The sequence below is a fragment of the Salvia hispanica genome, chromosome 4 (assembly GCF_029641045.1).
Source record: "Salvia hispanica isolate PSC_SH4W2 chromosome 4, Shi_PSC_v1, whole genome shotgun sequence".
NCBI lineage: Eukaryota > Viridiplantae > Streptophyta > Magnoliopsida > Lamiales > Lamiaceae > Salvia > Salvia hispanica.
In genome coordinates, this window is record NC_142695.1 from 59541651 (window position 1) to 59556071 (window position 14421).

The 14421-nt window shown below is 37.8% G+C and overlaps 2 protein-coding genes and 1 long non-coding RNA gene across 3 annotated transcripts; 2 read left to right on the forward strand and 1 right to left on the reverse strand.

The window, feature by feature from the left end:
- The first annotated feature begins 341 nt into the window (after positions 1-341).
- LOC148929769 (bicyclo-germacrene synthase-like) lies at positions 342-1763 on the forward strand. The gene is made up of 5 exons (XM_089057018.1): positions 342-349; positions 453-647; positions 741-882; positions 1053-1301; positions 1485-1763. The coding sequence occupies exons 1-5, from the start codon at positions 342-344 to the stop codon at positions 1761-1763; spliced, it is 873 nt and encodes a 290-aa protein (XP_088913144.1).
- A 2619-nt stretch (positions 1764-4382) lies between these two features.
- On the forward strand, positions 4383-7334 carry LOC125193438 (putative disease resistance RPP13-like protein 3). Its single transcript, XM_089057019.1, has 2 exons — positions 4383-5175; positions 5639-7334. The coding sequence occupies exons 1-2, from the start codon at positions 4383-4385 to the stop codon at positions 6979-6981; spliced, it is 2136 nt and encodes a 711-aa protein (XP_088913145.1). The 3' UTR covers positions 6982-7334.
- A 3393-nt stretch (positions 7335-10727) lies between these two features.
- Positions 10728-12413, reverse strand: LOC125192905 (uncharacterized). The gene is made up of 2 exons (XR_007171493.2): positions 11093-12413; positions 10728-11006 (listed from the first exon to the last, which is right to left on the reverse strand). It is a non-coding gene; the product is annotated as an uncharacterized LOC125192905 (long non-coding RNA).
- Positions 12414-14421: the final 2008 nt, after the last annotated feature.

Here is a 14421-nt window from a genome sequence, read left to right on the forward strand (position 1 = left end):
TGTTGATCAAGACTGCAAAGGATCGAGGAAACATAGAATGTATTACGGTTAAATCATCAATCACCTGAAACGTTCTTGGTCCCTTGACAAAATTTCCCTGCTCTTCAGGAAAATCATCCAAAGAAAACGACGTTTGATAGGACCAGCTGGTAAGTTTTCCTCAGTGTGAGGTAGAATCTGATTCATGGACAGATAACCAAGAGCAAGTGTAGTCTCAAGCTCATATTCTACTCTGTAGAGTTCATCTGTCTTGTTTTATTTTATTGAGTAAGACATCTGACAACGGAGTCTGGGATATCATAGATGCTCTGAGCAAATCCATAATCTAACAATAAACACTAATGAACAAGTAACCACAAAATTGATGGAAACTGTCAAATGAAAGATTGAGATTGATGGAAATTGACAAAGATTGAAATTGTCAAATGAAAGATTGAGAAATCCTATAACAGGTGTTCTCTTATGCCTTATGCAAGAGATAGGGTTACTGAATTGTACCTGTGGATGGTAGGAGTCTTCTTTGAGCCAAGATATGCTGAAGCAAGAACATTACTACTGAAAGCCATTTGTATGGCTTCGATTCTTGACGACACAAATGAATATGCAACGCTAGATGAACTACAGATTCTAACAGACAGTGTTCAATGGTTGGATGCAAAATTTCAGTTAGTTTTTACTTACTATTACAATTGTTTTGAATAAATTTGACCTAACAAATGTGTTTTCTTTTCTTGTTTCAGTTGGGATGCTAATGAGACGTTGGAGGATTCACCACCATACATCCAAATGTGCTACCGAAGCCTTATTGATACTTATACTGAGATAGAAGATGAAATGGAGAAAATCGAAGAATCATACCGCGTCCAATATGCAATACAAGAAGTATTCATCTTTCCATAGTAAACTAAACTGTCAAAAAGTCATGAAGTTTGGTCAAAATTTAACGAATCCCGCAACATTAATATTAAAAACAATATTCGTGACCAAATTTCATGGTTTTTCTGACAATTTACCCACATTTTATTTAACGAGTTTTTTGAATTTGTTTGCAGATGAAAAAGTTAGCAATGGCATATTTTGAGGAGGCGAAATGGTTGTATAACGATTATATTCCAACACTAGACGAGTATATGAAGGTGTCCCTCGAGTCCGCTGGTTACATGATGGCATCAACAACTTCTTTGGTGGGTATGGGAGATCAAGTTAGTCAAAGAGATTTCGATTGGATTACAACGGAACCTCTGATAGTCCGAGCATCATCCGTAGTTGGTCGATTAATGGATGACTTAGTTGGAGACGAGGTATGTCGTACATATATATGTGTGTGTGTATCGTATATAAAATCAAAAAATTCTTATAGGTTGTGTTAAGCATGTGTGTGCGCGCTTTAGTGCTTAGGCGCTAAGCACGTACTATAACATATGCACGTGTTATGCATATGTTACATTTGCATTGTCTCTTATTTATGGATTTAATTCATGTAGTATGAGGAGAAACCCTCAGCAATACATTGTTACATGAAACAATATGGCGTGTTGGAGGATGATGCTCGTGCCCAGCTTAAACAACGAGTGAAGAACGCATGGAAAGATATGAATCAAGAATGCCTTGAGCCAACACCGGTATCCATGCCAATCCTCACGCGCGTTGTCAATCTTGCTCGTGTCGTACACCTTCTTTATTCGGATGCGGATTGCTATTCCGATCCCAACAAAAGCAAAGAATGGGTAAAGATGGTGCTTGTCGAGGCGGTGACAATTTGAAGACATGAATCTTTGAGTTATTATGTAACCACTTTCAATAAAAGATTACACAAATAAATGTACTACTCTGATTGGGGTTAATTTCATAAATGGTTATCAAAGTATGACTCATGTATCGTAATGGTAACTAAAGTTTAATTTGTATCAAAATGAATTCCAAACTTTGTACTTTATATCAATTTGAGATTTAATTTGATTTTATGTTTAATTTTATTACTTGTATTCTCTTTTTCTTAAAGGAGAATGTTAATGATAATATCGACAAAATAATACGTGTATAAATAAAATTAATAATACTCGTAAAAATAAAACTCAAATGAATTGGGCTTGGGCTTGGCCATGATATAAGAAGGCCTAACCTGTTTTGTTGTATTTGGTATAATAAAACAACTCATGTGCCAATATACACCCAAAACATTTTTTAATAAAACTAGCTCTGTTGTAGTCCACCCTTTTCACCAACTAGGCCATAAATTGAGGCACATACCCTAAACCCTAAACCCTAGTAATGAGTATACCACTAAAAAAAGGAGTAGGATTTGCAACTTTAGCTCACTGCATTTCATTGCACCATTGTCTTCTTAATTTAAGAGCTATGAAAGTCAAAAGAATTTAGATAATAGTATGATTTGAATTAAAAGCTAGTAATATACTTATATCTACTCAACTTTCAAAACGAAGGAATCTTTGGAATTAATATTTGACACTTTTTTATAATAATAGTACCCCATAATAGTACCCCCATCGATCAATCTTCCTATTTTCTTTTCAGTTTGTCTCCTAAAAATAAATTATTTTTTTTTTTAATTTTTTTTTTCTCTAATGAAGTAGGACCTATAATCTACTATCCCACTTTTCTTTTTCTTGTCAGCTTATTTTATAAATTTTGTATTAAAATCTTTATTATTTCAAAAATCTTTATTTTTAGAGGCCGGAGTGAGTAATATTTTGTTTGAAAATATCTTCATTGAGATTCTTCTTGGAAGTTGAAGAGACTTGATCAAATCCTATTAGTGGTAATTAACTAGGATAAAATAATTAACAAAATAGCTGGCATACACCTTGATGCTGCATATACTTCATTAAGATGATTGATACTTCATACTTAATCCACAATAATTATTATTTCGAGGAGACTTTAGGTTAAATTATGCCATCGAAAACACCAATATAAGTTCACTAAACTTTTTATAATATTAGTTTATTGTTCTTCGTCAGGTAGTGGTTGATAGATTAATTTTTTATTACTCCCAATTAATTACTACTTGCTAAAACTCAACTATATTGTGTTTCAATCTCTTTCAACTCTAGAAAGATATACACTCTACCATTCAATTGCTCGAAGATAAGAAGAAAATTCGCAAAAAAGGTATTATCTTTTCCATTCAATTCACCATGTTTATGATTATGTTGTTTTACTTAGATTTGAAATCCTTTCCTTCATAAATTTGTGCTACAATTGGGTGAAATGTGTTGAGGAGATTTATTATTTTACATAGCATATAAATCTCAATCAAAAGCCCTTTTTAAGTTTGGGAACTTGCTTTATATTCTTAAGGTTTTTTATTTGTTGTTTCATTTTTAGGACCAAATTCAAATATGATTTGGATCTTCATTATCATTTTTGAGATCCAGATCCATTTAAATTTAGATTACATTTTTACTGTTGATTTGACTCCAAGTAGAGTTATACCAATGAATATGAGTGTATTAAAATATCTAACAAAATTAAAGGGAAAACTCTTAAATCTTAATTCAGTAAATTAAGATCAGTGCTTGGTTTGGAACTTCATTTAGTTTCGTTCACATCAACTGCTGTTAATTATGATATTATGCAGATTTGTGTAAGATTAATTTTGAAATATAAATAATCCGGATCTAGATCTGGATCTAATATATTCATAGACTCTACAAAATCTTATGAATCGGAATCTAATATATTTGAAACTTATACTCCCTCCCAAAGAATATGCACTTTGGGTTTGACACGAGTTTTAATGCAAAATTGGTAAAGTAAGAGAGAAGTAGAGAGAAAAAGTAAATAAAGTATTGTTAGTAGAGAATTGTTCTCACTTCATTAGAGAGAAAAGAGTTTCTAAATTAGAAAGTGCATATTCTTGTGGAAAGGACTAAAAAGGAAATAGTGCATATTCTTGTGGGGCGGAGGGAGTAAGTTATAGCTATAGTATTATAATATGAGTTTAACATAAGACTTCTTTCTCTCCCCTTCAAAACTACTAGTACAAACTATTTCATTTGGGCACAGATATTCAAGATATTCATAAAATTTGTTGTAAAGTAGGAGAGATGGAGAGGGAGTAAAGTAAATGATGAAATACAGTAGAAGTGATTGCATGTTTTTTTTGTTAAATAAAGAAATGATTCATTTTAGTTAGAACATCTCGAAAAGGATACGGCTATCTTAGTTGGGACGGAGACATGGAGTACTAGTTTTGATTTTTTTTTTAAAATTTTTTTATTTTAGATTCCTACTTAATAGAGTTGTTTTCGAATTGATCTTAGTGCTTTTCTTCCATTTGGTAAAAATGAAGCAAAATCTTAGATAACCATTACAGAGTAAATGTTGTCAATTTTCGTACGTGCAGTTTGCCTATAAGCATGTCAGAGGCCATCATCTTAGGGGTGATAGGGAAACTGGAGAGCTTTCTGATTGAGTTGCCGACGACCGATGAGTTTATTGATTACCATCCTGAAACACTAGAAGTCCTGAAAGAGGTTATAAAAGAGCTCAGAATGATGTTGGACTTCTTCAGAGACAATAAATCTGAAGAGATGAGCAGGCTAAAAAATTTGCTAGCTGACTTTGCTGAGATGGCTCAAGTTTCAGCGGAACACAAATCGGAGCCAAGGCCTTATTTTATCTCCAAGGACCTAGATGCGCTGAGGAAGATAAAAAAGCGCATGATGGAGATTGGAGCTGATAAGGCGGTGAGTAGTTCACAAGTTGCTGGAGAAGAAGTAGATGAAGGTGTCGTGGTGGGCTTGGAGAAAGACGTACAAAAGCTTGTGTTTAAAGTGACTCTTAGTGAAGAGACATGGCTTATTTTAAGAGTTACTCTTATCAAAGGGATGGTTGGTATGGGAAAGACAACTCTTGCGAGACAAGTATACAAGCATGCGGCCGTCGTTGAAAAATTCAAGCGCTGCCGCGCATGGGTAAGCCTTTCTAGTTTTACAAGTAGACATGAGGTGCTTGTGGAACTGATACGACAGTTGGTGACACTTGATGGAGATTCTATGTTGTTGGAGGAGATGGACAACCAGAGTCTCCGACAGATGCTTCTCCGGCACCTGGAAGAAATGCCGCCATGGTTTATAGTTCTCGACAACGTGTCTCCAGAAATGCGCTTCAGATCCTTCGTGGCAGACCTTGCATGCCTCTCATACATAAGTATGTTTCTTTATTTCTTATGTTGGAATCAATTCTGCATGCTTTAAACTTATTCACCTTTTTAGATAGAAATAGATTTTAATATGCTTTTACAATGCATAGAAATCTTTTAAACTAGATTATAATTTAAGTTGTTTTAATATAATTCTACTTGTCACCCACAAAACTTATCATATTAGATATATAATTGGTTGAACTAATATATCAAAGACGAAAGTTCAAAATTGGTCTTGTACAATTGCACAAAATACCATTTTGGTCCTACACATTTTAAGTGTGTTAGCTTTTGGTTCTGACAATATGTTTCGGCCCATATTTAACTCAATCAAAATACGTTACGAAACAAAAACTAATTCTTCAGAAGTATATGTACACGCACAATGTAGCACTTCCTAACTTCACACTTCAGTATCCTTCATTGTCTCCCTTATTGCATTAAGTTCTTAACATGGTATATAATCAGGGCATAAATGTAGATTGTTGATCACCAGTTGCCATCAGATTAAACAACAGTATTACACTCATGAGATGAAAGCTTTGGATTCTGATAAGAGCTGGCAATTGTTTTTGCAAACAATTAATAAATTTACAAGTGATGACAACAAATTCTCAAAGGAGTTGGAGAGGAAGGCGAAAGAGATGCTGAAGAAATGTGGGGGTTTGCCAATAGCTATAATAGATGTTGGAAAGGAGAAAGCAAAGCAAAGACTTTTAGGGATTGAATGGGAAGAACTTTTTGATTCAATTGATTTGAGTAAAACATTGAAATTGTTGGAACCGGTGTATCTTGAATTGGATGAAGAACTGAAGGCATGTTTCTTGCATATGTCCTTTTTTAAGGAAAATGCAATAATGAGAGAAGAGAAGTTGCACCATATTTGGGCTGCAAATGGACTAAGAACCGGAGATACACTATGTGCCATGTTAGCTGGTCAATCCATTATTGAAGTCGTCCACCCGTACCCAGAAATCTATAGAGTGAAAAGGTGTCGCATGAATCCTCTACTACACATGCTATCCATCAAAAAAGCAGAGGAGGAAATAGGCCTTGAGATCTTAAGGAACAATGGAAATAATCGACCCTTAGAGAGACCTTGCCATCGTGTTATTCATTGTGGCAGAGCCAAGTTTAATCACTCCACAAATCAAGACAAATTTAATCACTCTACGAATCAAGACAAGTATCTTGTTTCTCTCATCTTCCATGGAGGTGGTCGATACTTGGACGACGCAGGCCAGTCTTATTGGAAGAGTTTTGAACTCCTCAAAATACTCGACATGGAAGATTTTGGGGCGAAGACTTTATCAGAATCTATCGGGGCATTGACCGAGTTAAGGTATTTGGGATTGAGAAACAATTATGTGGAAGAGATCCCACACTCGTTGGGGGGCTTGAAAAGGCTTGAGGTTCTGGATATAGCTTTAAACTTTATGGTGGAGGTGCCGGATATTATCAAGGATATGAGCAGCCTTCGTCATCTCTACATGTCTGATGTAATTTACTGGAAGCCTTTGGAAGTAGATGCACTACAAAATCTTGAGACCCTGACCTTCATGTCTATATATTCTTGGACATATGAAGCCTCGAACTTGGAGAAGATGACTAGGCTGTATAAACTGGGTATTGAAGAAATTGATGAAAACTCGGATGTAAGCGAGCTCTTTCCAGCACTAGATAAGTTAAAGGAACTTACTCACCTTATTTTGAGAGGGTTTCGCTTCAGAATGATGTCTTGTTTGGACGAGATTCGTGTTCTACGTAGGCATTACAGCATGTGTGTGCGCGCTTTAGTGCTTAGGCGCTAAGCACGTACTATATAACATATGCACGTGTTATGCATATGTTACATTTGCATTGTCTCTTATTTATCGAATTAATTCATGTAGTATGAGGAGAAACCCTCAGCAATACATTGCTACATGAAACAATATGGCGTGTTGGAGGATGATGCTCGTGCTCAGCTTAAACAACGAGTGAAGAACGCATGGAAGGATATGAATCAAGAATGCCTTGAGCCAACACCGGCATCCATGCCAATCCTCACACGCGTTGTCAATCTTGCTCGTGTCGTACACCTTCTCTATTCGGACGCGGATTGCTATTCCGATCCCAACAAAAGCAAAGAATGGGTGAAGATGGTGCTTGTCGAGGCCGTGACAATTTGAAGACATGAATCTTGAAGTTATTATGTAACTGCTTTTCAATAAAAGATTACACAAATAAATGTACTACTATGATTGTGGTTAATTTCATAAATGGTTATCAAAGTATGACTCATGTATCATAATGGCAGCTGGAGTTTAATTTATATCAAAATGAATACCAAACTTTGGACTGTATATCAATTTGAGATTTAATTTGATTTTATGTTTAATTTTATTACTTGTATTCTCTTTTTCTTAAAGGAGAATGTTAATGATATATCGACTTACCTAACTATGTTAGGCTTCATCGTCTCTATGAACAATGTAATGTTTTAGACAACAAACCAAAACATGTCTCTATCTTTCTAACGACATACCTAATCACTAGGGATGTCAATCGGGCTGGCCCATCGGGTTTCGGGCCACCCCTACTCGGGTTGCGGGTCAATCGGGTGCGGGCTTGCCGGGTTGTGATTTCTTTCGGGTTGTAATAGTTCGGCCCTAACCCAAAAAGCTCGGGTTTCGGGCTAGCCCGACGGGTTAATCGGGTTGCTACCGATAAGGTTAAGGCTCGAACAATCCAATAAATCATGATGAAAATTAGTGATATTTATAAAATATAAAATATTTAATTATGATAAATTTGATATATATGCTTAAACTCAATCATAAAATACTAATATTTTTGATATTTCGTGAAATTTTAATGCATGTTAAAAATTTAAATATTCTTTTAGTGAGATTAATTTATTTAACAATTATTATATTAATAAAAATTCAATATATAATTTATATATTTACCATAAAATTGAAAGTTATCTTTTTTTAGTTATCTATGTCATACAATTAGTCAACGAAGTGTTGAATTAGGAGTAAAAAATTGAAAAATATAAATTTTAGCGGGTTATCGGGCCAGCCCATCGGGTTTTCGGGCCTGGCCCTAACGGGTCGCGGGTTAATCGGGTGCGGGCTTATCGGGTTTTATTTTTACCGGGCTAGAAATTTTCGACCCTAACCCTATAAATTTAGCGGGCTATTCGGGCCAGCCCACGGGTTGCGGGCTACATTGACATCTGTTGGAAATATATAGGATATATGTTGGAGGAATAATTTAGTTTGGAGGAAATATTTGAGAGGAGGATGGATGGAATATGTAGGAAATGGTTTAGGAGATGTTTTGATGTGGGGAAGGAAAGAACACTCAATTTTTCAAACTTTCTCAACTTCACAACTTCTCAACTTATCCAAAATGTTACAACTCTCCCCTATTTATAGGGATTCACTTCATATTCTAGAATTCTCTATAATATTTTATATCTAGATTTTTTCTCCATGAAAAAATCTAGATATTTTCCTAACATTCTAGGAAATTCTACTAAAATATCTAAATATTTTAATACATCCTAATTCTAGAGAATTCTACAAAATATCTATAATCTAGAGAATTCTCTTAAAATATCTAGATATTTTAATACTTACTAATATCTAGATAATTCTACTACAAAGTCAAGTTTAATTATTTATTCCAACACCCCCCTTAAACTTGATTTGTCATTCCGAGCAACGTCCTGATCTTGATAAAGTCTTCGTACTTGAGGGGCTTTGTGAAAATATCGGCAACTTGATCTTGTGATTTCACATACTCGACTTGGATCTCCTGATTTGCAACGCAGTCTCTGATGTAGTGGTAGCGGGTGTCGATGTGCTTGCTTCGGTTGTGGAACACTGGATTTTTGGATAGCGCAATCGCCGACTTGTTACCCACACAAATAGTTGTTGGCTCCTTTTGTGGCCACCCGAGCTCCGATAATAAACTTCTGAGCCATACTGTATGACAAACACTGAAGGTGGCTGCCACATATTCGGCTTCGCATGTTGATAATGTGACAATGGGCTGCTTCTTAGACATCCAAGTGAAGGTTGTGTCTCACATGTAAAACACATATCCACTTGTACTCTTTCGGTCATCGTTGTCTCCAGCCCAATCACTATCACTGTAGCCAACAAGTCTACAATCGTTAGCAGCTGAATATAATAGGCCATAGTCGATCGTACCTTTGAGATATCGGAGTTAAGTAGCGACTTATGAGTCCTGTAGCGTACAATATATCTGGCCTTGTGCAAGTTAAGTACCGTAGGCTTCCAACCAAGCTCTTGTATAGCGTCGGATCCACCTTTTCTTCTTTATCGTTCTTTGATAGCTTGATCCCGCATTCCACCGGTGTATTGATTGGTTTGCAGTCCTCCATTTTGGACTTCTTCAGGATCTCCTTTGCGTAGTGTTCTTGTGTAATGAATATTCCATCTTCTCGTTGCTTTACCTCCACTCCGAGGTAGTATGCCATCAGCCCGATGTCTGTCATCTTAAATTCTTTAGTCATGGCCTTCTTGAATTCCTCGAACATTTTTGGATTGTTTCCTGTAAAAATGAGATCATCCACATACAAGCACACTATTAAGATATTATTTCCTTTACTTTTCACATAGAGCGCGTGCTCATGTGGGCATTTGGTGAAGCCGTTATCTTCAAGATATTTGTCGATCCTGGTATTCCACGCTCTCGGTGCTTGCTTTAGCCCGTACAAGGCTTTCTTCAACCTCAACACTTTGTCTTCTTGGCCTTTCACCACATAACCATCAGGTTGCTTGATGTAGACTTCTTTATCAAGAAATCCATTCAAGAAAGCCGACTTTACATCCATTTGATAAATCTTCCATCTATTCTGGGCTGCAAGAGATAGTATTAGTCTAATAGTTTCTAAGCGAGCGACAGGAGCAAATACCTCGTCATAATCGATTCCAGCTCTTTGGCTATATCCTTTTGCGACGAGTCTAGCTTTATATCTTTCAACTTCACCATTAGAATTCTTCTTGATTTTATACACCCACTTGACTCCAATGGACTTGTGTCCCTTTGGTAGTGACACTAGCTCCCATGTGTCATTCTTCTCGATGGTTTTGATATCTTCATCCATCGCGACTCGTCAATTTTCACTTGTTGTAGCTTCTTCAAAGCTAACTGGTTCACAATTAGCAAATAGACAAAGTAAGGTGAGATCTTCTAACCTTTCTGTGTCGTCATACACTCCATCCAAACTTCGTGTGCGTTCTGTGGCTCTTTAATTCAAGAAAGATGGTGGCGAGTCTCTGACAGCTGATGTGGGAGATGTAGGTGGAGTTGTTTGTCTTGGTTCTCCTCTCCTGTAATATCCGCTCGTTGATTTTCGTTTCGGCTTAAGTTGTAAGGGTTCACCAACATGGAAATGTGTCACTCTCTTGTTACGATGAAATAAATAAGAACTCGTTACTTTGTGTTTACTTAAGTGCCGATTAGTTACAAAAAAAATAGTAAATAAATAGAGTTGGAATGAACCAAAACTACTCCATTTTTATTTACGAGCCATAACTAACGAGAAAGAAGATGAAGAGTTCGTTTTCTAGCTAAGAAAGTGCAACTACTATCAAAATACACTCTAGCTTACATAATGAAACACATGGGAAGTAAGAGTTTAAGAAAAAGGAAATTTGAATACTTATACAAAATATACAAGTATGGGCCTAAAGCTTAGAAGAGAAACTATATAGTGTAGCTTCTACTGTTGGACTTCCTCCTCAGGCCCCAAACCCTTCTCTCGGCCCCTTGGGTTGAAGTAAGTCAAGATCGAGCTAACACCTATTTTGAGCACCTGTAACATGAAGGAACAAGATCAAATAAGGACCCTGCAAATGCTGAGACTGACCGTCTCCTAAGTAAAGGGAAGGGAGCAGCAACCTTTCCAAAATAGACCAAATTTTCTTGCCAAAAAGGGCAAGGGCAGCTGCAGCTCCTGATTCCCCATTAAGCCTCTGCAAAAAGAAAAAGGAAAACAACAAATAACATGAATGCACAGTCCTTATACCCTTAGTATACCACCAAATTTCAGTTAAAGTTGCTGCAAAAGATCAAAGAAAAGGGAGATATTCTGCAGCATAACAACAAGAGTTTCAGCAGCCTCATTTAAGGCTCACGAGTACACCACAACCAATCTATAAAAATCCCCTCCACAACACATTCAACTCCCTTCTGCATACCATCAAAATTCAGCAAAAACAGAGAGTTAGAGGGTAGAGCAAGTAGTGAGCAGCAGCAAGTCAGCCACTCCTTCGAATTTCAGAGGTAATACACCTCCATCCTTTTCTCCCAATCAAATTCTCATGTCATCATATAGAGGCACCACAAATTAAGAACCACAATCAATATAACACAAGCACACCCTCTGCCCTTGTTAGAACATCATGCTAGCTCAAGAACATAGAACCATGGCTATAGGAATCTCATAACAGTAGTAGCCTTGTTAGAGCTTTAACACATAAATGGAACAAGAAGTACAATAGGCTGCCTTTATGCTCGAAACCAGTAGCACACATATGTAGAAATTCGTTCCAGGGAGCTAGTGTTCCCTCCAAAAATCAACTCAATTAAACACAACCAATCGAACAAACCAGATTGAACACCCCCACGGCGGTTAATTGAAAATACAGAAAAGAACGCAACTTGGAGTAGAGAACTTATCTTCGGGGTGAGTCGGGGCTGTTCGGAGTTGTTTTGGGGACTGCCGTGGCGGTTCGAGAGTGTCTCGGCGAAGGACGGTGGCTGCCGGCTTCGTACGGGCAGCAGGGGCTGACCACGCGATGGAGGCAGCAACCGTGGCTGGAACTGTGACGTCGATTGGACGCGACGATGGCAGAAGTAGACGCCCTATCTGGGGCGTTGAGATCCCGGCAGCGAGGCCTCGCGAAGCAGTGGCGGCGGCGCTCTTCTTCAAGGCGGACCAAGCAGCGTCTGCCTCAGCCGGAGATGCCGGCGACGACGCTGAGTCGCCGAGAACGAACGAGGGATGAACGGAGAGGGAATTGCGGAGGCGCTATTTTCCCCAAGTTCTCGCGCGACGACAGCAGCAAGGGCTCGCCGCCGGTCAATAATTGACGGCGAGACAGCGGCGTTGACAGCGAGACAGCGGCGACCCGACGAAGAGGCGGCGAACGGTGCTCCAGCGACCTGGTGGAGCGGCGATACCGCCGAGAGAGAAGAGGGAGAAGGTCTAGGGTTGTGTGTGTTGATTTGGGGATTGTGTTAGAGGGAGAGGCCGATGGTTTTGAGAAGAGGGAGTATTTGGGCCTCCCTTATTTTGTTTTTGTTGGGCCTCTTTAGTAATAGGTTGAGCCACTGATTAAAATAAAGTGTGGGCTAAGAATTTAAATCTTGGACTCTCCCATGTTATGGATTAAATAATAGTCCGCTAATTAATTCCACGAAGATAAGTCTAATTTTTCCGGAAAGTAGCAAGAGTGCTCAAATGATTAAATTTAAGAAAAAAAAAACGATACGCTAACGGTGAATAGACCTCGAGCTTAACTTAGTACCTTAAATGAATGGCTTAGGAGGTAGCACCCTCTAGTTAAGCAATTGTTTTAAATTAATTAAATCTACTGATTTAATTAATATTCAAGAATTCTAGAACTCTTCTAGAAAATTTTTAGAGGAAGAATAAAATGATCACGCACTTAGGATGCATTCATGTTTAAGCTTAACGGATATCTCAAAATCTAATTAAGTATCATTTTATTTCCTAAAGGGATGTCTTCGAACGTCATCCAAGACCAAGTTAAGGAAATTTCGAAAGGAGCTTTAGCTTTTGAGGTGGGCATTCTTTCAAAACGTGATTTTAGTATGAAAATGTGAATCTTTGCTCAAGTATGTTGTCATGCCATTTTTGTTTTATGATTACCTATCTGCTTGGCTATGCCAATTTAAGTTAAATCGAATTCGGGTCCAGTAGGGCCGCAAACCCTACTCGGACTAGTGTACACATAAGGGGATCGTGAGCTAACAAAGGAGTTGGCCGGTCCAGTGACCGTCGTGGAATGTGGCCACATTCCCGGTTCACATCAGTTTCAGATATGGTATATCTATGTTATGTGATTGCGCAATCAAATCTTTACTCAAGGAAAAGTATTTTAGTGACTCGGGTCTTTTAAGTAAAACCCCGTGATCACTCAACTGTGGCATTGACAATTAAAGATAGAACCATTTTTGGCAATGTGCCCACTGAGTATTTCAAATACTCAGCCCTGCATGTTATTTTCAAATGTGCAGGTTGAACGTGGACGAGCAGGCGAAGGTGTTGGGACAAGCTTTTCTTTTAAATAAGTAGTTAGGTAGCCCAAAGTAGCATGTCTTCATACGTGCTATTTTGTCTTGGACTCTTCCGCTGCAAATCTAGAATTTTGTGCTAGAAAGCTATGAACTTAGTCTTGATACTCTGAACACGTTTTGACTATGTACCCATATGCCTTTGATACTTTTGTTTTAAGTGATTTCATCCTTTTATTGTTGTCCCTTGATTATTGAGAATCGTTTAGTCGCGAAATAGCTACGCTCACTAGCACTAGGGAGTTGTGGTCGTGACAGAGTGGTATCAGAGCAACGTTCTTTCGCTCTGGACCCAAGAACCTTCTTTCAAGCCTTAGTCTAGAATGATAGCACTAGGCCAGAACATGACTTAAATGGAATGTTAAAGGACCCAACACCTCGACTCGTCACGTTCAACCACAGCAAAGCAAAGGAGGTAAATACCTATATTTCTTGATGAAGTTTCAAAAAAAAAAATGTATAGTAATGTTTTAGTCATGCAAAAGCTGTGCAATCTCTTTGAAAAAGATGTGTTTTTCATGAAACGTTATGAGTTGCTTTTGGACACTAAGTGTAATGAGCTACGCATGACCAGCTATGTGATCTTTGGACTTATGGTAATAGTGTTAATAGCTCACATCTGGGACTATGCATGCAAACCTAAAGCGCCTAAGGAGGTACATTAGGCTAGAGTATCTATGAACGAATAGTCGTGAATGACAACTCTTGCACCGCTTCCAAGAGCGATGAAATCAACGAAAAGATGCAAGATAGGGCGAACCCCTAACTTTTCTTGAAATATGGAACTTTAAATGCGAACTACGGCGTACTGTATTACGACCTTTACGTTTAAAAAGGAGAAAGAACGTCCAAAATTATGAGGGCCCACGTGTCACTCAAAACGAATACTAATACGATCTACCCCTATC